Here is a 24,615-nt window from a genome sequence, read left to right on the forward strand (position 1 = left end):
AAGACTTTTAATGCTTAAAGATTATCCAATAAATTTATATATTTGGAAATGTTCAATAAACAAGATGCCCACACAATTAGAATTGTTAGCCGATATCTAATCTTTTGGTTTGTTTAATTATTTGAGACTCCTAGAGACATGGACATCTGCCTCCATTTGTTAGCCTCTCCTCCTCCATTTCCTCTTTCTTTCTTCTCACTCCAACTACCTCTTCTACTGCCCAATCACCAAGCTCCTCTGAAAATACAATGTAGCAGAAAAATATCCTGCTACAATACATAGCTTTAATTTCCCTGTATCACCACCACTCAGATAATGGAGCAAGGTACTGTGTATTCATAGATAGCATATGGCTACATAGTATTAGTCTGTCTTAAATTTCTTTTATTTTTTTCAATTCTTTTTGATAGTTGTCTGTTGCAATTTTTTTTTTTTTGGCTTAGATAATTCTGTAACGAAATCTTGACTATACCCAGCTTCCTGAAAGTAACTAAGTTCAATGATATTGAAAGTTGGATGATATGAGTTCCATAGCTAAAGCTTCTGATGTCCATTTTAGAAATGAGGTAGTGAGAGAACCATCTATTTAAAAACTTAAATAAAACAAATGATAACCTCTTGTCAGAAAGATTGAATGGTAAGGAAAGAATTGTGATATTATGGCTTAATAATTTTTTTGATGATTTGTCTCTCTAAGTCATTTTAGATTGGACACTGTTTCTCTGTGAAGAGGGAGTAAATATGAAAATATTTAACCTAAAATTCCAGTAAAGTTCCTTGTAATTCTCAGTCTACAGGAGAATTGACTCCATAAGTGATTCCATAATAGTACAGAGAAAAATCACATAATTCTATGCTGCAAGGCATTTTTGGAAACACCTCTATTTTGTGTTAATATGACAAAAAGCACCATTGTTACAATCATATGCACCTAAAATAGTATTTTCATATATTTATGATAATATAAACATACAATATTTTATATATTTATTTTGCACATTGAATATTTGTTTTTTAAAATTAATTTTAATGTGAGTGTGCAGACTTGAGAGATGGTTTAGTAGGTTAAGAGTGTATATTACTTTAGAAGAAGATCCTACTTTAGTTCCAAGCACTCATCTTGGCAAAAAGCTCAACTCTATCTGCATCTCTAGCTCCAGGGCATCTAACTCCTTCTCCTGGATAGCACAGGCATGTGTGCTCATGGAAAAGATGTCCCCACCCCTGACACAGAAACACCTATGGAAAAATCAAGTAAGTCTTTAAAAAAGAAAAAGAAAAGGTATGTAGGAAAATAGATGTATTTAAGAAAACGTCAGGGCTCATAGCTCATGTCTATAACCTAAGGTAGTAGTCAAGCCTGAGACAAGAAAAACATTGGGAGTTCTTGAAAAGCCTGGGCTACAAAAAGGAGTTACAAACTGATTTTGGGAAAAGTGTGAGAGACCCTGTCTCAAGGCGGAACATGTGGTGAAACTATTGACCTGAATAGACTTTCACCATTCTTAACAGTGATAAAAAAATTTGTATTTGCTCAATTACAAAAGGTACATACAAGTGCAAAGTTGAGTGAATTTCAGGAACCCCTTTTATAGTCTGATTTATGATTCAGCCTCTACCAGGGCACACAGGGTAGGCCTGTCACAAATTACCCAAAGCAGAAATCTGTGCCCAGCCAATGAATGAAGTACCAGAAGAGAGTCACAGTGTAGTCCACAACTCTGAAAGTTGCACAGAGCAGCCCCGACAACATCATGAAAACACATATAAGTAGATAGGTCAGGGACATTTCTAGCATGCTGAGACACTCTTCCAGGCATAGGTAAGATAATCAAAACAAACTTTTCTTCAGGTAATGATGTAGTTTCACTGATTTGGGGGCTGTGCCCAGATGCCAAATTCTCACAGTCTTGAGACTCAGAAAGGACAAGAAAAGATCTTCCAGGAATTGTTCAAACTAATGGTGTAGTAGCCAAGAAAACAGAGAGTAGGGAATAATAAAGACAGACAAGGACAGAACAGATGAAGAAAAGAGTATCAGGAAAGAGGGGACAGAATTTATTTTATTATACTCTATCATTTACTCCAATAAATGAAAAATGATGTTAAAACTTATGAAGATTTTGATGGCTCCACACTTCCTGGCATTCCAGCTTTTGTATTCTTTCTACCCATTCTTCCCTGATGTTCCTTGAGCCATAAAAGCAGAAGCCATGATGGATGGAACAACAAAACATTATATATATATATTATAAATGCATACATATCTACACATGGAGATAGATAGATATATATATGAGTGGGCCATAGGAGGATTTCTAAGGAGGGTAGCTTGGAGGATCCTGAGAGAGAAACATAATTATTAATTAATTAAAGATAATATTAAGCTAATTGTCAATTTTCAATTAAGTCTAATCAAGGAAAACAAAGATCATGTACTTTCTCACATCCTCATTTGTAAAACCTATCCTGCACACACACACACACACACACACACACACACACACACACCACCACCACCACCACCACCAACAACAACAACACAAGCATACAACTACGATCACATGTATGTGCAAATGTTCATGTTGACATGAAAATAGAAAAGAGATAACCAGAGAAGAGAACACAAATTATCAAGAAAGGGCACTGTTAAATAATGTGATGTAGGGACACATTAAAACAAAAATATCATGGGGAAATGCTTTGAACCATAAATGGTTTATTATGTAAATGAGAGATACATAATATTTGAGAATGGGGAATATCATTTAGAAAAATATTGAGAAAAAATTGTCTCTGAAGGATCTGTTTGCATCTTAGGCACATGCGCAAATACATCACAAAGATGATTAAAGTATTTTAGTTGTATAATTATTGATGTAAGCTTCACTTTTATTCCAATGTTTTAGCCATTTTCAAAGATTCACTCTTTACTGTCACCATCCCACAGACACTCCTCCATAATATTAGACTCCCACAAACCATTTTTTTCTAAAATTCCCAAGCCAAAATAGAATATTTGCCTAGCAAATATTAAATAATCATAAAAATATATTCTTGGAAAAGCCTCAAATTTGTTTCAGATTACTGATGAAATATATTATAAATAAATGAAACTCATAAGTGATTTCAAATAAAGTATTTTTGGAAAATAGAGGTGATGACAGCTCCATCTCAACCTGTGGACCACAACCTCTTTGGGGCTCAATAACCCTTTCACTGGGGTCACCATTAGAAAAACAGATATTTTACACTATGATTCATAATAGTTGCAAAATTACAGTTATGAAGTGGTAATAAAAATAATTTTATGGTTCTTTGTCGCCATAACATGAGGAACTGTATTAGAAGGTTGTAGAACTAGGAAGGTTAAGGACCACTGGTCGAGATCGTCTTTCATAATTTTTGAAGGTAGAGATGATGAAGTCTCCCCATAAATCAAGAGGCCAGGTGTGTGGATAGTCTCACAGAGAATGAAAGACATGCTCTTCCTCTAATAAAGATTTTCATGTAAAAGAAAAGGTCAAGTTGCTTGTTGTCCATTATACTTTGTCTGGCTTTTCTCAACTATCATAGAGTTCTCACAGAGGCAAGTTCTTCCTGTTATGTAACTAACCCCTTGCATGTGGGAGCATCAATTTATGTGACTCTTTTGGAACAAAGAGGTTATGAATTAAGATTAGTATGCCCCTGCCAATAACAGCATAACTTTTCTTTTAATCAATAAAACAATAGAAGAATACCTGATTTTAAAAATGTGGCAAAATCATAGAGCTTTTAATGATTCCTGAAACATAGGCAAGTAAATTTATCATGTAATATACTAGAGGAGCAAAATCTTAACAGAAGGGACTTGAGTCACATCTGTTAATTTCTATGGCTGACTCCATCACACTCTCTTTCCTAAAAAGTGCATGTTATCTTTTTATACTTCTTAACTATAGCTACCAATTATGCTATCATTTCTTGGCCCTCTGGTATCCTTATCCCACTCACCTCACCATGACATAGTAATGCCAAACAATATCTATTATCTATCCCTATTGCAACCGAAGACATTGTTGACGTCTTCCCTAACGAATAGCTTAGCATCCTAGCATAGCTAAGTCTCACACAAACATACTTGCAGAACATCTGAGAAATATCTCTGCAGCTAAAGCAGGGGATCATGTTTTAGGGTATCATATAAGAAAGTTAGCCATAGAAGCAGACAGTAGGAACATGATTACAGGCCAGGGTTATGTTGTTTATGATTGTTTTGTTTTGCTTTTCCATTAATTTTTTTATTTACTTTACATCCCTCTCATAGACCACCTCCGAGTTCTACCCTTACAAATTCCTTTTTCTATTACCCCTTCCCCACTTCTTAGAGAAGGGAACTCCCCTTTTGGCTAACAGTCTGCACAGAGACATCAAGTCCCATCAGGATTAAGTGCATCCTTTCCCTCTGAGGTCCAACTAGGCAGTCCAGGTATGAGAAGGGGATCCAAATACAGAAAACAGATGCAGACAATGGAAGCAAAAAGAGCCTCCATTCCAGCTGTTAGGGGACTCGCATGAAGATCAAGTTGCACATCTGCTACAAATGTTAGGTCCAGCCCATGCATACTCTTTGGTGGGTGGTTCAGTGTCTGTGAGCCTCCATGGGTCCAGGTTAGGTGAGTCTGTAGGTATTCTTGTACTGTTCTTAACTGGTTTGGCTTACTCAACCCAGTCTCTTATACTTCCACAAGACTTCCTGAGTACCACCTAATGTTTGGCTGTGGGTCTCTGCAACTGTTTCCATCCTCCGCTGGATGAAGCCTCTCAGAGCACAGCTATGCTAAGCTCCTGTCTGCAAGAATAGCAGAGTCTCATTAATAGTGCCAGGGGTTACTTATGATCTTATTAGTCTATCCTAAAATTATTTAATGAAAGACGTTTTGGAAAATTCCTACTTTTAGAATTTTTAAATATGTCTAAAATCATCCTCCGAATATTTGAAATCTTTATAACTTTGGTTTGTAAGGTACCATGTGGTAAAATGTATTATGAACATCTCAAACTCTGCTTGGGATGCTACAGTCTCTGGAATGGTCTTATAAGAGCTTGAAGAGCATCACAATCTTTGTTCATATTAAATGACACAGTTCGTGCCTGAGTCCATTGAGTGACTGTAGTTGCTCATTAAAATAATTATTAAAAAACAGATTTCCTCAACTTCATAATTCCACTTGTTCTGAGAATTCGGAATAATGAAATATTCGAAGACGTTTATATGATGAGCAAAGAATAGACAGTGAAGGCTTAAGAGGTGCTTCATTAATAGAAAGTGCAAGGCACCTAAGGAGAGACCTGATTAAGTTTCTGAGAACCTGAGCTGGAGAAAGGTTATCAGTATAAAAACAATACAGCAGAACAAAATATATGCCAGAGTGCAAGACAGTATCATACAGACTGAAAATGGATTAGGCAAAGATCTACCTGAATAAAGTGCTCTCTCTGTGTCTGTTATCTCTTTAGATTTCATTTTTGTTGTTGTTGTTTTTAAGTGTGTGTGTGTGAGTGTGTGTGGGGGAAGGGTTTGTTTGTATGCATGTGGATATGCACATTTGAATTCAGGTGCCCACAGAAGCCAGAGAGGACATCTGATCCCACAGAGAAAGAGCTATAAGCAAAAGTGAGCCACTTATTGTTCCCTAATAATCAGGTGAAGGAGGTGTAGGAGACCAAGTTTAGCCTGTGGAAATCCACCTTTACAACACATATAGAAAAGCATTGTGTTTTGTAGATGCCAGAATATATTAACATGTTGTGGTTCACTGAAAGTGGTTCTAGAGTTAACCAGGGCTCAACTTTATAGTTTCATGCATTCATGGTCAATTTATTGTATTATATGAGTAGCATTTGTTATATACAGATTATTGTTTATTATGTGTATTGATGATTTATCAGTTAGAAGAGAATCCTCAAATGACAGAGAAAATAATTTATTTCTTATTTTGGCAAATTTGGTGTTACAATAACCTATCTACTACAGCTAGTGATATGCTGAATTAGACAAGATTTAAGCATGAAGAAAGAAACTCTGGGAGTGGCTTTCTGTGATAAATGTTTATGGGTTTTGTAAAATTCAGAAAAGAAGGGATTAAATATTTCATGAAAGTACAAAAACAAAGACAAAAAATCATTATGACTTGCAATGAGACTGTGACATTTTTTTCTATATTTTGGACCCCTTCTGAACATGCACATGGTCTTGATATTTCAGCTCCTTTTTGTAACATTGGCCCAATTTGACTTTTTCACTGTATAACTGTTGTTGGCACTGGAGCAGTGGCTCTCTATTTCTCTACAAAGCATGGGCCACTGGAACACTGAGCAGTGCTAATCATGGTTATTGTGTATCACTGACTTCAAACACAGGTAAGGAGCAGTCTGACATCTTTGTTGGTTGCTAATCAGCTCTGAGGATATACCTGGAATTGCTAATAGAAGAAGAGTTATTTATACAAGAAATAGAAGAATCTTCCCTTTATTCCTTGTCCCAAGGAATCATAGAACTAGGTGAGACCACACTTCCTTCAGCTGACTTATTTTTTTCATTGACTTATAGCATACAAGAGATGGAAGGATGAAACCTGTGAGGCACAGTACTCCTTTGTTTGCAAGTTCAAAGGCTAAAGGCACCTGAAGAATAGATGTCCAGAACTCTGTTACTATGGAGTAGAAAACGAAAGAAGACAATCTATCTGCAAATTAAATATTCTTTTCTGTATAACTTACAACAACTTGTAGTGTTTTTCTCTTTTATTTTTTTCACAGAAAATTGTTTCCATATAATATATTCTGATCATAATTTCCCTGCTCATACCTTCCAACATCTTAACCATCTCTCCAACCATTCAACTCCATGCATCTTTTCTTTCTCATTTATAAAATAATAATACCATGCAGACCAAAAAAAAAAAAAAAAAAAAAGATCCAAGCAAACCAGTATAAAACAACAAAACATACAAAGAAAATGTACTAAAAAGAATACAAAGAAAGCAGTAAGTGAGAGACACATACAAACAATAAAACCCTCAAATAAATGAATAGATAATAGAAAGATAGCTAGATAGATATAGATAATCAGAAAACATGATGTTTGCTGTATTTTTGTCTACTTCATTAAAAAAACATGACCAAATGAAGATAAGATTGTGTTCCCCAACTGTCCTTTCTTATTGTATGTTGCGCGCACCTCCCGTGTCCCCTTTTCACCCGTGGAAGAGAAACACGAGAGGCAGAATTCAGGTATCACCACAGCGAGGCTTTAATCTGTATCAGCAGACGTGAAGAACGCAGAAGGGGCAAAGACAGGAAGAGGCACAGCTTAAATACACCCTAGAGTGACGTGTTCACTTCTGATTGGCTGTTCACTCATCACCCAATATTATGCCTCGGGATTGGCCAGTGACTTTGGCGGGCTTTTGCCTTTTTGCACCTGTGCAGTTAATTGTTTACTAGTGGAGAGGACATGATGTCCGCGCCATCTTGGAATGGCGGATACTGACATGCTCATTGTGGCTCCCAACATCTCTCCCTGTTTAAATTATTAAATGAAACAGCCTTTTGCCTATTAAGTGCAGCATCAATCAAGATTCGAACTCAAGCCCAATCAAGCAAACTCCATCTCGGGGGAATAAGCGATCAAGAGCTTACAGCCCGAAGATTCTCCCTTACCCTACCAGGTGCAATGGAAACAGGTCCTCTGGGTGCAAGGGCTAAGGGGATGTATAGAGGAATTGACACCCGTCCCTGTGCAATGGAATATAGCTCCCAGGAGTGCAAGGGCTGTCAACCTACTATTCAGGTACCACAGTTATTCAGGCAAGGGCTGGCTGGACTTAGACCTCTCATCGACCCAGTGCAATGGGCTGAACCCTTGGGGTGCATCGACTGAGGGTCTCAGTCATCGGCTACTTTCTCAGCCTAGATAGCCAAATTTCAGGGGGAGATGCTTGCTCCAAGGCTGCGAGTGCTTGGGCGCTAGCAACCTTGTCACGTTTTTGTTGGGCTCTGAGCTTACAGACCAATCATCATGAACACTAATACACAACATAGGGCTGCATCAAACAGGCCTATCCCCACCATTTAAGAAAGAAGGAAAAGGCAGAAGAAATTCAAGAAGTAAAATCACCAAGGGAAACAGGGTCCATCTGTGTTCCATCAAGGCTCGAAATCTGGATCTGCAATTGTTGTTGCACCTGGTCCAACTTCCTAGTCCAATTTCCTTTTAAATAAGCAGAAAGATTATGGCTTTGAATAAATGTATCATTCACAAATCTCAGAGGTGTAATACCTGGATGTGGGGTTGCTGACACGCAGCTTATTTGAACCACATCCGTGAGCTGCTCCACATGGGCTTGGAGCAAGTCAACTCTGATTGACCAACAGGATGCCTGATATGCATCCACTTTCTGTAAAATGGTCAAAGCCTTAGAGGTCTTTTCTGAGATTTGATCAACAACAGTAGCTGCTGTAACTTGATTAACCAGGGCTAGGTCTAGTGATCCATTCCAGCATTGTGTCAAAAAGCATGTAACATTCTTACAATCCAAGATATCAGAATTATTCTGAAAGTTGGATAACATAAAGAAAAATGGAGGGTCCACACACACCGACACCGGTTGTGTAGATGTATTCTTAAATACCTTATTAATTTTAATGTTATTCAAATGGCTAGAGATATTAGATCATGTAGCTGAAACATTCTGCACTTCATGAAGCACACCATTCAACAAGACAAAGGCAGATACACCCTTTTTTAACATTCTAAACAGTGGCTATAACACATAATTTAATTGTGTTGAAGCAGGGTAAACTCAAGTAAATACACATATGATTTAATTTAGGACTTGCATCCCTTTGAAAACATCAAACAGAGGTTTAAATCCTCCTTTGGTAAGCTTAAGATGAGGTTTTAGCCAAATAATATCACTTAACAACTTTTAAAAATCACTAAGAGCAAATCAAGATTAAAAGTAAACCATTTTCTTTTTGTATGTACACTCACAAGTCCGAAGATGGTGTTAGATCCCCACCACAAATGGTTGTGAGCCACCATGTGGTTGCTGGAATTTCAGCTTTTATATTTTAAAAGTCTAGCCTTTAACAGCTGAGCCATTTCTCTAGCCCCATCTGATTAGGATATAACTGAGGTCTCAAATATTGAAAGACACTGTCTTTGAATCCTTTTTTGGAGTAACATGTACTCTAAAAATTTTTAAAGCTTGTTATATTGGAGCAATGGCTTGCAGAAAAAATTTCTTTAGAGAAATCCACTAATAAAGTATCACACAATGAATAATATACACCAAAAGATTTAACCTCTTAATTTTTTGTATTAAAGCAACAATATTTATATATATAAAATGTAAAACAATTAACCATTTTCTGAAGCAATTATTTTTAACAAATATCACTTTATGGGCTCTTAAAAATTATGAATAAATTTACTAACTGTAAATCTCTCACCTTTACCAGAAATGTAAAGGGAAGGTATAAAAACATCTTTTATATCTATAATTCTATAAGCATTTATTGAAATGGCAGCTGGAGTAGGCAAGTTAGGCTGTATAAATCTTAAATTTGAACTTTATTTTGGATTAATTTAATAACCAATCTTTTTTAGTCCAATGAATATATCGGATAAAAGCCAACCTTACCTTCTAATAATTGTTACATATATTAGAGGAATCCAAAGCATCTCATTTTTAACAACTTTGAATATAAAGGAATTAGAACAACCTGAACCATACTCTATCAGCAGGCACAGGTATACTCATGGAGGGAAGTAGACATAATTTTAATTTCTCCAGCATAATCATAACTCTTAGCCCACAGACTGTTGTAAAGTCTTTGGTTTTTAGATTTATCCCTCTTCTCACAAGAAACAATGAAGACAAGAGACAAATTCCGGTAGGCACATTTCTAGGGCTTGGTCAGTGAAGACCCAGAACAAAAGGGAATGCTTAGCACCTGGGCTTCTGTAGCTCAGTCTGCATTGTCTTAATTCAAATGTAAGTGCGCTTAACCTCCCTCAGGCCTGTCTCTGAGGCTTGGCTAGGCCGAATTGTGCGGTTTTGACTTTAACATTAAACCTTAAATTTAAACTGTAAAACTTAAAGGACACATGTTGTATCTTTTCTCTATCTAATATCAACACCAAGTAGATTACCTTTATGCTGTAAAGGTTTGCTGCCACAAAACAAAGTGTAAAATTTAATGGAAAACTTGTAGCATTGTATAACTCAGGCTGCTGGCCGGTGTGCCCTGAAGACGGGGCAACCAAGTAACACTCAATAGCTGTAAACAGTGGCGGTATTGCAGCATTTGAATGTACTGGCTTGGGAACAGGCCGAGATCTAACTATGTCCCATAGTGGTATACTTATACCTAAATCAAACATCAGTGTCAGGAGAATCAGGGCCATAATCTTGCAACCTGGCTTCATTCTTCACAATCTGCACCAGCCACGTAGGGACCCAAATTGAATTGTTTTCACCTGTGGAATAAGCACAAACAGCTTCCCACCCTGGGCCACAGCAGACCCTCAGCCAATCTTGTAGCCTCTTGTTCTTACGAGGGACAATGGCTGTACGGCATTCAGCTGTGGCATTTTCAAAGATCATCTGTTCTATCACTGGCATTGCTTGCTCTGAGCTCGCGAGGTACTCCCGTGTGCCCGTCACCGGGATGTCGCTTCCCAGAGCAGACTGTCTCTCTCCTCTGCCTGTCTTTCGCACCACGCTCTCTTGCTCTCGCTCTGCCGGGCTGCAAGCAGCCACAGGTAGCAGAGTGCAGACGCTTCCCCAAAGATTCTGTCATAAAGGAGGATCCTTTTGTCCTTCGCTCTCTCTCCACCCACCGGTGAAGGTTCCATAAGCTTAAAGAGCTCTGCAGTAGCCCTTGTTCCTTTTGAGTACTCTATCTCCCCAGGCACTTTGGCCTGACCCCCAGGCCCTTTGGCCTGATCCCCAGGCTCTTTGGCCTGATGCCGGCTAACACTCCCTGGTTCTGGTATGCTAGAGTGGCCCTCTTTCTCACAACACAAATAAGTTAAAAACAAATGCAATGCAAGCAAGAGGCTAGCTAGTGGAGCGGCAGCAGTGAGTTTAAATCCACTTGCCACAAACGCTTCCACCCCAGGCATATCTTCCAGAGGTGTACCTCGTCCTGTAGTCTTTTAACCTGCCCCAAAACTTGGGGGACTCCGCGTCACCTTGAAACTCTTGGGTTTTGGCTCCAGTTGTTCCACGTGCCTCCTGTGTCCCCTCCGCCCATGGAAGAGAGACACGTGAGACAGTATTCGGGTATTACCACAGTGAGGCTTTAATCTTGTATCAGCAGACGTGAAAGACCGCGGAAGGGGCAAAGACAGAAAGAGGCACAGCTTAAATACACCCTAGAGTGACATGTTCACTTCTGATTGGCTGTTCACTCATCACCCAATATTACTCCTCAGGATTGGCCAGTGACTTTGGCGGGCTTTTGCCTTTTTGCACCTGCGCAGTTAATTGTTTACTAGTGGAGAGGACACGATGTCCACGCCATCTTGGAATGGCGGATACTGACATGCTCACTGTGGCTCCCAACAATTGTATTCATTATATTAATTGCCAATGGCTGGGTACCTAGGGTAGAAGGGATTCTAGCATGTTAAGCTTGCTCTGTTGTAGCCAGCCTTAAAATTGTATCCTTCATGAACCAATTTTGCCTTTGCTTGTGCTAAATTTAAAATTCAGGTATTCCTTGCATTTTCTTAGGCTGTGATTATAGAAATTGTTAGATTGTCAGCTCTTGAATGACACAGGTATTTTGGTGATCTATGGGATTTCACAAGCTTAAGTTCTAAGGAATCTACTTTTCTGCTCAGGGAAACAATTTAAAGCCATAATTGTTTTGAGACATTAAGGGAAGTTGCTAGTTCTAAAATACTGAATAAATTGATGAGTGACTAGAAGTTAAAGGCCAGCATAGTTTAATAAGTGCCATTCTTTGAATGAACTAATAAATAAAACATGATTATTTAAGTAAACACAATGTATAGAAATAGTTAATGACCACTTTAAAGACCCTATCTCCAAACGCAGTCAAGAGTTAGAAATTTTTTAATACTTTATTTTTTTTATTAACTTTACATTCTGATCACAATCCTCCTCCGTCTTCTCCTCTCAGTCAAGCCCTTACAAATCCCTCCCATTATTTTCCTGTCCCCTTCTCAGAGAAGGGGAAAATCCCCTGGGTTCCACCCCATTCTGAGACATCAAGTCCCAGGAGGTCTAACTATATTCTTTCCCAATGACACCCAACAAAGCAGCCCAGGTAAGAGATGAGGATCCAATGGCAGGTAATAGAGTCAGAGACAGCTCCCCCACCCCCAGCCCCACCACACTCCAATTGTTAGGGGACCTACATTAAGACCAAGCTGCATATCTGCTACAAATATGACCTAGGCTGAGACCTTGCATGATCTTTAGTTGGTGATTCAGTCTCTGTGAGTGCCTATGGGCTCAGGTTATTTGACATTGTAGGTCTTCTTGTGGTGTCAATGACCACTCTGACTTCCCCAATCCTATCCACCATACTTCCACAAGACTCCCCAAACTCTGCTTGTGGGTCTCTGCATCCTGTAGCCAGTCAGGACTTCCAGTGGAAGGAATGGGACAACAACCCACCCTCAAAACCTTCAACCCAAATTTGTCCTACCTAGAAGATGGGCCAGGAGAAAAATGGAGAAGAGAATGAGGGAAAGGACAACCAATGATTGCCCTAACTTGAGACTTATCTTACGAGAGATGCCAACCCCTGACTGTTAATGATATTTGGCCATGCTTTTAGAAAGGGACCTAGCATAACTGTCTCCTTAGTGGCTTTGTCTAGCAATGGATAAAGGGTTAGAATTTTTAATAAATTTAGGAATATAGATTTTCTCCAAGCTCTAAATATATCAATGAGAATATTAAATAAAATTTGAAAAAACTCCAATTTAATCAAAGGACACACATTATCAATCTAAAGTATAACTATAACCACACAGTATGAAAAACACATGAAAATGCAATTTGGATATTCACATATCCATAGTATACATTAGATACATGAATTATATTGAAATATACAAATAGTTTCAAAGAAAGTGTGGAAAAGATACGATAGAAATAAGCACAAAAGGATTGAAATGTATTGATACAAGATTACCTAAGATGTTATAACTGGAACACTACCATATGAGCAGTCAAGTCAGGAAGAAAGTTTCTATCATAGAGCTATGGTTGTAGTATATAATATAATATAATATAATATAATATAATATAATAATAAAATAATACATAATAATACATAATGATTGTCAAAAATCCTTGGTCTCCAGGATCCATGTCTCAAAATCAAGCAAATTTCTAATGATTATGAACCAGAAGGTGAGATAAAGGGAGGAATCCATAAATTGATCTAAACATATATCATAATGCCTACTATATTTTCATATGACTTTGTTAAATTTTACAGATTTACCTCAATTTTATGGAAGTTAAACATAGCTAAAATATATTGAGATGAAAGTTTCTTTGATTGTTTTCTTTGCTACCATTCCCTTTATTTTCCATTCTTGTATTATTACTCTAGCTAGCATGTGAAGCAGTGCATTGGATAAGAATGGAGAAAGTGGTTGTCCATCATTTGCTCCCAGGCTTATTGTAAATGATTCCAGTTTTCCCCATGTACCATAATATTGACTGTATAGCTTTGTTTCATTTAATCTACATCATGTTGAAATACATGCCTAAGGTTTCTTTAGAGCTTTTCTCACAAAGAAATGTTGGGTATTTTTGAAAACCTAACCATACATTAATTGACAATCATGAGGCTTTTATATATCATTCATTTATATGCTTCTTTACATTAATTAATTTGTGTGTCGAACCATACCTACACCACTGAAGAGAATTCAATTTGATTATTGTAACTGTTTTTATTGACATTGTTTTGAATTCTGTTTGTAAATATTTTGTTGAAACTCTTGTTTTGAATGCTTAATGTACAGCAAAGGAACACTCAACTTGTCAGAGTGTAGAGAAAATCTACATAAAAGGAGAATATTTACTACTTATACACCTAAGATTATACACCAAATTGTTTTATACTTAATACAAAGGACTAATAACTACAACATGCAAAGAGATTTCCAAAAACCTAAACATGTACACACACACACACACACACACACACACACACACACATACACATACTAACATACACAAACTCACACAGTGCACAGACACTAGCACTTCACTTAACAAGTGAGGTAATAAAATCAGCAGAGAGTTCTTAAATGAAACAGAAATATCCAATATACATGAAAATTTGTCACTACATTAGTCATCAGAGAAATAAAAAGCAAAAGCACATCCACATTCAATCATAACCTAGTGAGATTAGAAGTCTTAATGTAAAATATAAATATAAACGGTAATTCAGGTTGAAAAGTAAAAGTTGAAGATCAGCTCTATAGAATAAACATGGGTAAAATTTAACATTCTTTCATGATAAATTAGCTAGGTATGGAATGAACCATCTCATGTCAATATAATCAAGACAGATCTTATGGAATACGGACAGGTTGAAAATATCTACCCTAAGTTGAAGAATGTGTCAAGAGATTCCATCCTCAAGACACTCACTAAATGTAGGAATTCTAGCCATACCCTATGGGCAGGGAAAAAAGTTACAAACAGGAAAAATTGAATTCATTTCTGTGAGCTGATAAGATGCCATACTTAGAAAATTCTAGAAACTACACCAAAAGGAAAGTATCAGGATAGAAACTGTCAACATACAAACTTAAGTGGCTTTCCTGGATCACAAATTTCTTTACTGTAAAACAATAAATAGATTTTCACTAAAATTTTAACACAGGGCTTCAGAGGTGGCTCAGTGGTTAAGAGTACTGACTGCTCTTTCAGAGGTCCTGAGTTCAATTCCCAGTAAACACATGGTGGCTCACAACCATCTTTAATGAGAGCTGATGTAATAAGATCTTTTGGTGTGTCTGAAGATAGTACTGTATACTCTTATATATACCATAAATAAATAATTCTTTAAAAAAATAAAATTCTATCACAATTCTTTACAGACTATGAAAGGACAATTCTCAAAGTCATATGAAAAAAAGCAAGATAGCTAAAACAATCATAAATAATGAAAGAACTTCTGGAGGTATCATCATCCAGGATTTTAAGTTGTATACTACAGAGCAGGTTAAGAGGGTTTTATGGAAATGTAGTGCAGTGGAAACTCTTAGATTTATAAGGATGACCCTAGGAAGGATGCCTAGCAATGGAGGATACAGAGTCTGAACTGGCTATCATTTGTAGGCAGGCAAGGCTTCCAAGTGTAAGTGGGTTACATTTGGTTAGGTTGTTGACTGAGGGTATCCCATGGAAATCCCTAAGCACCCCAGGCTAATGCTCAGAATGAAAGTTGTTCTCTGAAAATTGACAGTGAGCCCATTAACAAATATAACATCCCTCTAGCTCATTGAACATAGAGAGATTGAGCTGTTACCTGCATAGAACCTTCACCCTTATGATCTAGCCTTTTTGACATGAGAAAGTTCTCTGCAGGCTACTGGAAAAGAAACCCATACACAAACCCAGCCACAAAATGCTTCACATAAACCTGTCCTTCCTGAAAGTTGTGCAAGGGCAATGGTAGTATGTAATTTGGAAGAGAGGGCAATCAACATCTATTTTAACTTGAGGCTCATGCCACAAGAAAACATGCCATGTTTTATATTGCCTGGATGGACAATGTACTGGAGACTGGATAGCCTTGAGAACTAGGGCAGAACCAAATATGGCTAGAAATTAAATTAATGAAATGTTTCTTAATGATATTTTCCTTCCTCTGGTGGAGTGGGTCAAGAGCCCCACAGGTAGACTTTATGTGGAAAGAGTCTAAATTGGAAGTCTCAATCAAATCCCTCACCTCAGAGCTGTGGTAAACTCAAGGAAGGCATGGAAGAAAGATTGTAACGGTCAGGTTGTATGGAGGACAGAAGGAGTACATGGCCCACTGGTTCAACATGGCAGGGTTCATACGGGCTCACAGAGACTGAAATGGCAAGCATGAATCCTGAATGGATCTGCACTGGGTTCCCTGCATATATTTTATGGCTGTTGGCTTAGTGTTTTTGTGGGACTCCTAACAGTGGGACTCTTAGTGTGTTTTTGGTACTCTTTTCCTCCTACTGGGTTGCCTTGTGCACAAGATGGCTTTTGCCTTGTCACACTGTATTTTGTTTTGTCACGTTTGGTTGTTGTTTCTTAGACACATGCTTTTTTTCTGAAATGGAGTGGGAATGGATCTGGGGGAGGGCCTGGATTTTATAAGAAGGCAGGCTGGGCAAGTCATGGGGCCAAGCCAGTGAGCAGCACTCATTCATGACCTTGACATCAGCTCCTGCTTCCAAGTTCCTGCTTTGTTTGAGTTTGTTCCCTCCTTGATGGAAGTAAATAAACCCTTTTCTGCCCCCTCCATCTCCTAAAATAGAAAAAACAACCAAGCAAATCCACTGATACTAATCATTAAAAATGTACAATAAAAAACCCAAACAAACTCACTGCAATGAAAATTCCAAAGCACTGAAGAAATTTGAAAATAAAATCTCTATTATCTGAACATTAAAGATGAAAAAAATATTGCAAATAATTATGATACTTGAAATCCTTTTTGTTAAGAGAGTGTGCATATATGAAATTAAATTTATTTATTTATTTATTACCATAAATAATGAAATGTCATGTTTGTTGTTAGAAAATGATACAGATGTTGGAAGAAGCTTTAGATAACTTTTTTTTTTTTTGGTTTTTCGACACAGCGTTTCTCTGTGTAGTCCTGGCTGTCCTGGAACTCACTCTGTAGACCATGCTGGCCTTTAACTCAGAAATCTGCCTGTCTCTGCCTCCCAAGTGCTGGGATTAAAGGTGTGTGCCACCACTGCCTGGCTAGATAACCCTTTTCATAGTCTCTTACTTGTGGTCCACATTGAATAGTCACCAGGGTAGGAGGAAGTCTGTCACATAATACCAAAGGGGGAGAGCTGGAATCAGTACCCAGTCAATGTCTAGCAAAGCATCCCAGTAAATGGAGAACAGAATGTTCAAGGCAGCACAGGCACTGAGAAGCACATTGGGGTAACCCAGGGAGATCCTGGGACACTGAGATACACTTCCAGGCAGACTAAGACTGTACAAAGATAACCACAATCAAAACAAACTTTTCTTCAGGCAGAGCTGGAATTTCTTGTGTTTTAAATGTTCTCAGATGTCCAATTCCCATGACCCATAGATGCAGAAGGAGCAAAACAGGGCTTCCAGAAAAGTGCAAATTAAAGATGACAAAGCCAAGAAAGAAATAGAGGAGGTTCACTGTGAAACAATGAAGATTCATGGGAGAGGAAAATGAGGAGAAAAGCAGTGAGAAACAGAGGGCACAGTTCCTTTCATTGGTGGTGCACCTTAGCTTTTTATTTTACCCCAAATAAATGAAAATCACCAAGCCAGCCTATATAGAGTCTGAGGGGGGCTGATGAAGATGGTCAAAAGATGATCAAATCTCTTTCAATTGAATATAGCAGAAATCCCTGGACAGCTTTGCTTTATTGCTTTATATAGGAAGTTTTACATTCACTTTTTAAATATAGTAAGGAATGTTGTCTACTTTAAGGCCCAGTCACCAATTCTCCAAATACACACACACTCACAAACATATGTGTGTGAGTGTGTGTGTATGTGTATATATATATGTATATATATATATATATATGTGATATATATCTATGATATATGATATATATATATATATATATATACTTCTATGATAGTGAAGAAAATATTTAATCACTTTCTAATAAGTAGGCAGTTATTTCCTGTATCTCTTTATTGTTTTCATGAGGTACAATTGCTGCATAATGGCTCTTTATGCAACAGCACACTTGTGACCTTAGCCCTTCTGCAGACCTTTCACGTTCTTTTTCATTAATAAGTGAGTCAGATCTCAATCCCTGTCGTTCTTCTTTTAATTTTAATTATTTTATTGGATATTTTATTTATTTACATTTCAAATGTTATCACCTTTCCTGGTTTCCCGCCCCTGAAACCCCCTATCCCATCCCTGCTCCCTGCTTCTGTGAGGGTGCTCACCCATTCAATCACCCACTCCCACCTCACCACCCTGGCGTTCCCCTACATTGAGGCATCGTTCAAGTCTTCACAGGATCAAGGGTCTTTCCTCCCATCAATGCCAGGTAAGGCCATCTTCTGCTACATATGCAGCTGGAGCCATGGGTCTCTCTGTGTACCCTTTGGTTGGTGGTTTAGTCCCTGTGAGCACTACTAGGTCTGGCTGGTTGATATTGTGGTTCTTCTTATGGGGTTACAAACCTCTTCAGCTCCTTCAGTCTTTTCCCTAACTCCCCAGTCCAGTGGTTGGCTGCAATCATCTGCATCTGTATTGGTTAGGCTCTAGCAGAGTCTCTCAGGAGACAACTGTATCAGGCTCCTGTCAGCAAGAACTTGGCATCTGCAATAGTGTCTGTGTTTGGTGGCTGCAGATGTGATGGATACTCAGATGGGACATTCTCTGGATGGACTTTCCTTTAGTTTTTTTTTTAATTTATGCTTTGTCTCCATATTTTCTTTAGACATGAGCAATTCTGGGTTAAAGATTTGGATATGAGTGGGTGGCCCCATCCCTTAACAGGTGGCCTTGCCTAACCTCTGGATATAGTCTCTACGGTTCTCCATCCCCTTTGTTCAGCATTTCAGCTAATCTCATCCCCATTGGAGCCTAGGAGCCTCTTGCTTTCCTGGCATCTGGGACTTGTTGGTGGCTACCCCCAGTTCCCCATCCCCCACTGCTATTTAGTCCACTTATTACTTTACTAAAAAAAATAGGTTGAGATTTAGGTGACTTGCAACCTTTTGCATAAACTTTGAATAAAGATGTTGCTCTAAGGGCAATATGCTTTCTAGAAACTTTTGTATTTCACCTATGTCACTTGTCAGTTTGGGGATTATTTCCAAGTTCTGTACAGCAAAAGAAGCAATTAATAGACTGAAAGGACTTCCTAAAAAATACCAGAAAATTTTCACCAATCCTGTACTGAACAGTGGCTTTATATCTAAAATATATAAACATCTAAACAATTAAATCCCAGAACTGCCGAAAATTCAATCAATACACTGAAAAGTAAAAAGCACAGACATGTTACCCAAGGACCAAGTACAGTGGCCAATAGACACATTTAAAAATGTTCAACATCCCTAAGCTTTGGGAAATGCAAAGCAAATTACATGAAGAAGCCATTTCACTCTTTCCAGAATTGCTATCATTAAAAGAAAAAGAGCAGTGCGCTGACACAACAGAACAACATTGGCAGCGCATAATACTGGATTGACAGAACTGAGATTGATTGCTATACACTTTCAAATGCCTGTGTATTCAGTAGTTACATTGTTATCATTTACAAAGCATATTAGTCCAATAACAGGGAAATAAAGAACAACACCTTGAAATTTATCTCACTCTGTGTTTAGAGATAAAAAGAGTTACCCATTCTTTCCTGGAAGCTTATGGTTAAAAAAAAATCAGATGGCAAATTTCAGGAGTTGAGTTGTTTTCATTAGGGATGGAAATAACATTTTTATAGAATGCAACTTTCTAAACAATACCCTCTTTTGTTGAGAAAATTTGTTTACATTTTGTTGTTGTTGTTGTTCTTATGAATTGCATTCATATTCAAACCATCTGACAATTATCCAGAGTAACTCTATTCTTGGCAAATTCTATAGTTTATTACAGATATTTAAAATGTCTTAAATAAACCTCTACAATCTATTTAGCAACCGATCAAAGATGTAACTGCTGACCTTTGAAAAAGCATGTTCTTAGAAGAAACAAAACAAGTATAACTATTCTAAAATCAGAATCATTTTCATTCTCTTCAGCATGAAGTGTTTCAAATAGGGCAGTCTTTGCCATCGCTCCCTCAAAATGGCAACATAAGCAAAAAAGAAATAACTTAATTTGCAGGAACATGTATAGAATATGACACGAGTGTATTAAATGAAATAAGTTAGATGTGGAGAAATAGATATTATGTTCTCTGTCATATGTAGGACCTACATTTTAGATGTGTGTGTGTGTGTGTGTAACACCATATAAAACACAAGCATTACTGTTTGACAAGATGAAGAAAACTATTAGGATGATCAGAGAGGATAAGGGGGACTGAGTATGGTCAAAATACATAATGCACTTTTACAAAATTGTTATTGTGAAACTCATTATTTTTCACAGTATTTTTCAACATTGCCTCTAAGTATTTTAAAATTTGCATTTTCAATACATATATTGCACAGTTGGGACAATTAACAAAAAGGAAAATTTTTCTTAGGAAAATTCGAATGAAGGATTCTTTTTTAGGTTTTTTTTTTGGTTTTTTTGCTTGCTTGTTTTTGTTTTTAGATCTGCATACTGTCTTGGGTACTTCTGAAAATGTTTCACAGTAATGGTAAGTTTCTTAGCTGAACAATGACCCATGCGTTTTCTGTTTCAAGTTTATCATTTAAAAAATTTCCAATGTCCAGAACTCTCTCCTGCCACCATCTAAAGATCGAGTCTAGATAACTCTAAAACCTTACTTGACAAACATAAACTCACTTTTGCTCTATCCTAATCATACTGCCTAAGAAATAAAAATAATAATAAAGGATTCTCCTCCTGTTGTATTCTTTGACTGAAAAGGAAAATACTACTAATGAAAAGGAATCAACACAGGACAAGGCATACAGATGGCTTCACAGGAGACTGTCAGCCCCAGAAGGATCAATGAGTGAAGAAGTGCAAAGAGTTGAGACTTAGTATGTTTCTCAGATGATAGATGGGTGAGAACACACCTATGTAATATGAAGTTTGCACTATTTTCCTCACTGTCTCAAGCAGGTGTGCTCTACATCATGTCCTTCTGTAACTGCCTCTCCTGTCCCTGCCCCACAGACTGCCCTACTCTGGAGCACATATGGCTTTCCTCTGCTCCTCTCCCCAGTCACCATTTTTAAGTTTCTGGATGTATTCTGTTCCCACATAGGCTGCCCAGGGACATGGGAACTGGGCACTTGTTTGCTTCTGGGGGATGATAAGAATTGATCTTTAACCTGGAAAACTTGCCAACTTATTTGTGGGAAGAGAACTCCATCTGTGACTATTCCCAGGGTGTATCAGAAAGGGGCTGTTACTGCTGCCAGGTTTCGTGAGTCAGGGACCAATGCAGACTTTCTGACATTCCTTGCTCCTCCCATTTTTCACCCATCCTAGATTTTCTATCCAGCCCTGATGTATATATAAAAAGACCTACCTTTTCCTAGACTGACAAGACACCTTGGTCTCAGCCTGCAGGTAAGCACTTTTTATAGAAAGGCATGTGAAATGTAAGTTAGTCCCCTTATATTTGAGGATGGTAACAGTGGAATTTTTATACAAAGGCTACTCGGAATGGTGCCTCAGATGGTTCAGGGTCTATATGATCCACTGCGGAGAAATGCTTAAGCATTTCTAGTTCTCAGGCAGCCTTCATGTACTGCGAGTTGAAGAGCAAAGAGCCCTTGAAAAGGATCAAAACTGTTTACTGCAGAGTTTTCTTTTGTGTTCTTTAATAGTGATAGTTGAGTTGCATCCTAAGAAAAAGACAAGTCTGCTGATCAGCATGGCTAGGAGCACCTACGTTATCCTGCTCTCATGCCTGATGGTCCTGTCTCCAAGCCAAGGTGAGTGCTTTTTCCTAGATTATATTTCCAGAAATTATCATCTGAAGCTCTCATCCCATCTCTATCAATATGATGCACTTGAAGAAAGAAAGAAGCCATGCCAGTCATTGTTTGATCCTTACTACTTCCCTAATCCCCTGTCTTCTGGGATTTTGAGGTGAAATTTTAAACTATCTCATATCTATGGTCACTGAAGCTTGATTGGAGCATCTGTGTAACTTTAGATTTTATGAAATGTTTGAGGGGGCTTATGGGAATAATAGGGCCAATGAAGTGAGGGGATTCCTGTGTCGGGAAAGGTAGTAGTTAGAACTAAGGAAATAAATTTCACAGGGCAACTCACTGTGAATTCTTGTCTTAAGGAATGAGAGACAAGAGAGAGCAAAGATGCAGGGAGTGAAGTAGGTAGTCATTCCAAGTCTATGCTGTATCCTTGAGGTTCTACTGAGAAACTCTACCAGTTGGCTCATCATCTAGGCTTATCCCAATCCTAAGCCTATCCTTTAACCATTTTTTTTTTATAGGCCAGGAGGCTGAAGGAGACCTGCCATCTGCCAGGATCAGTTGTCCAGAAGGTTCCAATGCCTATGGCTCCCACTGTTACTTCTTCATGGAAGATCGTTTAACTTGGTCTGATGCAGATGTGAGTGAACAGGGAAATGTGTGCGAGGGATGCATCTGAACATAGATGTTACTGACATTTTCTCATGTCTTCAGAAGCTTCATTAGATCACTTACGTGACCTATCACTGGGCTTTTCTTCCCCAAGCCTGTCTTTTATTTTAAACCTTTCCAAACAGAAATCCTGGGGATGAGTCATAATCCTATCAGGAACATGTCTTCATTGTCCTTTTCTGACTCGTACCTTGTGAGGACAGAGTATAGAGCTCAAAACTTCTTTCTACACCGAGTAATTTATTTCTCTCCCACTTACACAGCTTTTTTGCCAGAACATAAATTCAGGGCACCTGGTTTCAGTGCTCAATCAGGCTGAGGGCAACTTTGTGGCCTCTCTGATTAAGGGGAGTGGTACTACAAACGCCTGTGTCTGGACTGGCCTCCACGACCCCAAACAGGTGAGTATGTGTCCTCTTTTTCTCCTAATACTCAGTTCAAATGGGAGCCATCGGGCTGTGATGCAAGAGCTAGTTTTGAGGTGTTCCTAAAACAACAGTATCTCCATGGATCTAAGAATGAATGTGGCTTCTAAGAAACAGCGCAGGTAGTTGTGGAGACAGCTGAAGGCTCAGCTCCTTAGCATTCTTATAATTCTATTTCAAGGACACTATGTTTGTAGGCCCTACCTGTCTGGGTAATCTCTGAGTTAGAGAGAAATGCTTTGCAAGTGATGCAAGAGAAGAGATCTACTGTCTGTATACTAACCGCTGATGGTGTGCCCAGTTAGGAAAGTTTTTTCTGTGCCTCCAGAAAGAAAACTTAGGAATGACTTTTTGTAATGACTATTTATAAATTCTGTATTAAAAATCTTACATTTTTGTGGTACAGAGAAAGAACTTGGATATTTACTTAAAAGTGAAGCTTAGAGCAAAAGCCCATGAAACCTCATGAAATTCACAATGATGGTTAGGTTCATTCTTGGAATTTTTTTTTTCCTTTGTAAATTTTTTGGCTTGTTTCCAAGTGTCCACATAGGCTAGGTTCTTTTACTCCTTTCTGATTTGCAGATATTCTTTATCTTACCCTTTCTCTTGCAGAATCGTCGTTGGCAATGGAGCAGTGGGGCTCTGTTTCTCTACAAATCCTGGGCAACTGGATCTCCTAACAGTACCAATCGTGGCTACTGTGCATCTCTGACTTCAAACTCAGGTGAGAGACTAAAAATCTCCATGATCCTATTTGCCTTTGTTCAGTTCTTGTGATGCAGTTGGGGTGGGTCTGAGGCAAGAGGCAGAGCAATTCTACATTTAAGAATTTGAAGACAGTCTCCTTCCTTTCTTATCCTGAGTCTTAGGAGACCTCTTTGTTTGACTTTTTCCCACTTGATTTGTAGGATACAAGAGATGGAAAGATGACAATTGTGATGCCCAGTACCCATTTGTCTGCAAGTTCAAAAGCTGAAGTCACCTGAAATAAATAGACATATGGAGCCAGACTAGAAAATACTATGGAGTCAAAAATTAAACTGGACCATCTATCAAAAACAAATCAAACCCTCTCTTCCTGGGCAGGCATTTTTACATCACTGCCCTGTAGCATCTTTATCTCCATTATTCTCTGGAACCTTGCACATCTGAAATAAAAATACCTTCACAACATTGCATATTCTGACTCGGTTACATACACCGATCACACATTGGAATAGAAGGGAGTCTAGAATTCTCAGGCTTCTTTTGATAAAGAGATGTTTAAAACTCCATCCACATCCATACTCGTTTATTAGCATGTTGTCGCCAAAGTGTATACATGTTTATAGGAATCATTAGAGTTGGAGCATGGATGTATGAGGTGCCATGGTGCTCTGGAGAGATTTATACAGTAGTATTGTAAGGGAGCTTTTTTCTTTGCTCAGTTAAACAAATTAAAGAACATATCAGGAGACTCCTTGGGTCTAGAAGAATTAATGAATCAGTAATAGAAAAATTTGAGTACTGGAAGCCTATAATTAATGTTAAATGGCAATCTTTAAATTACTGAATCAACGAATCATGAAGACTGGCCCAAATACAATATACTGTCATGCTTAACGGTCTCTTTAAATATATAAAACTCTGAAGTATGAAGGGTTAGGATTTAAAAAAAT

The 24,615-nt window shown here is 38.0% G+C and overlaps 1 protein-coding gene across 1 annotated transcript; it reads left to right on the top strand.

The window, feature by feature from the left end:
- The first annotated feature begins 21,356 nt into the window (after positions 1-21,356).
- On the top strand, positions 21,357-24,135 carry LOC117715573 (lithostathine-1). Its single transcript, XM_034512442.2, has 6 exons — positions 21,357-21,486; positions 21,747-21,854; positions 22,379-22,497; positions 22,793-22,930; positions 23,570-23,681; positions 23,866-24,135. The coding sequence occupies exons 2-6, from the start codon at positions 21,794-21,796 to the stop codon at positions 23,931-23,933; spliced, it is 498 nt and encodes a 165-aa protein (XP_034368333.1). The 5' UTR covers positions 21,357-21,486; positions 21,747-21,793; the 3' UTR covers positions 23,934-24,135.
- The last annotated feature ends 480 nt before the right edge of the window (positions 24,136-24,615 follow it).

This window comes from Arvicanthis niloticus, chromosome 9 (genome assembly GCF_011762505.2).
Source record: "Arvicanthis niloticus isolate mArvNil1 chromosome 9, mArvNil1.pat.X, whole genome shotgun sequence".
Taxonomy (NCBI): Eukaryota; Metazoa; Chordata; class Mammalia; order Rodentia; family Muridae; genus Arvicanthis; species Arvicanthis niloticus.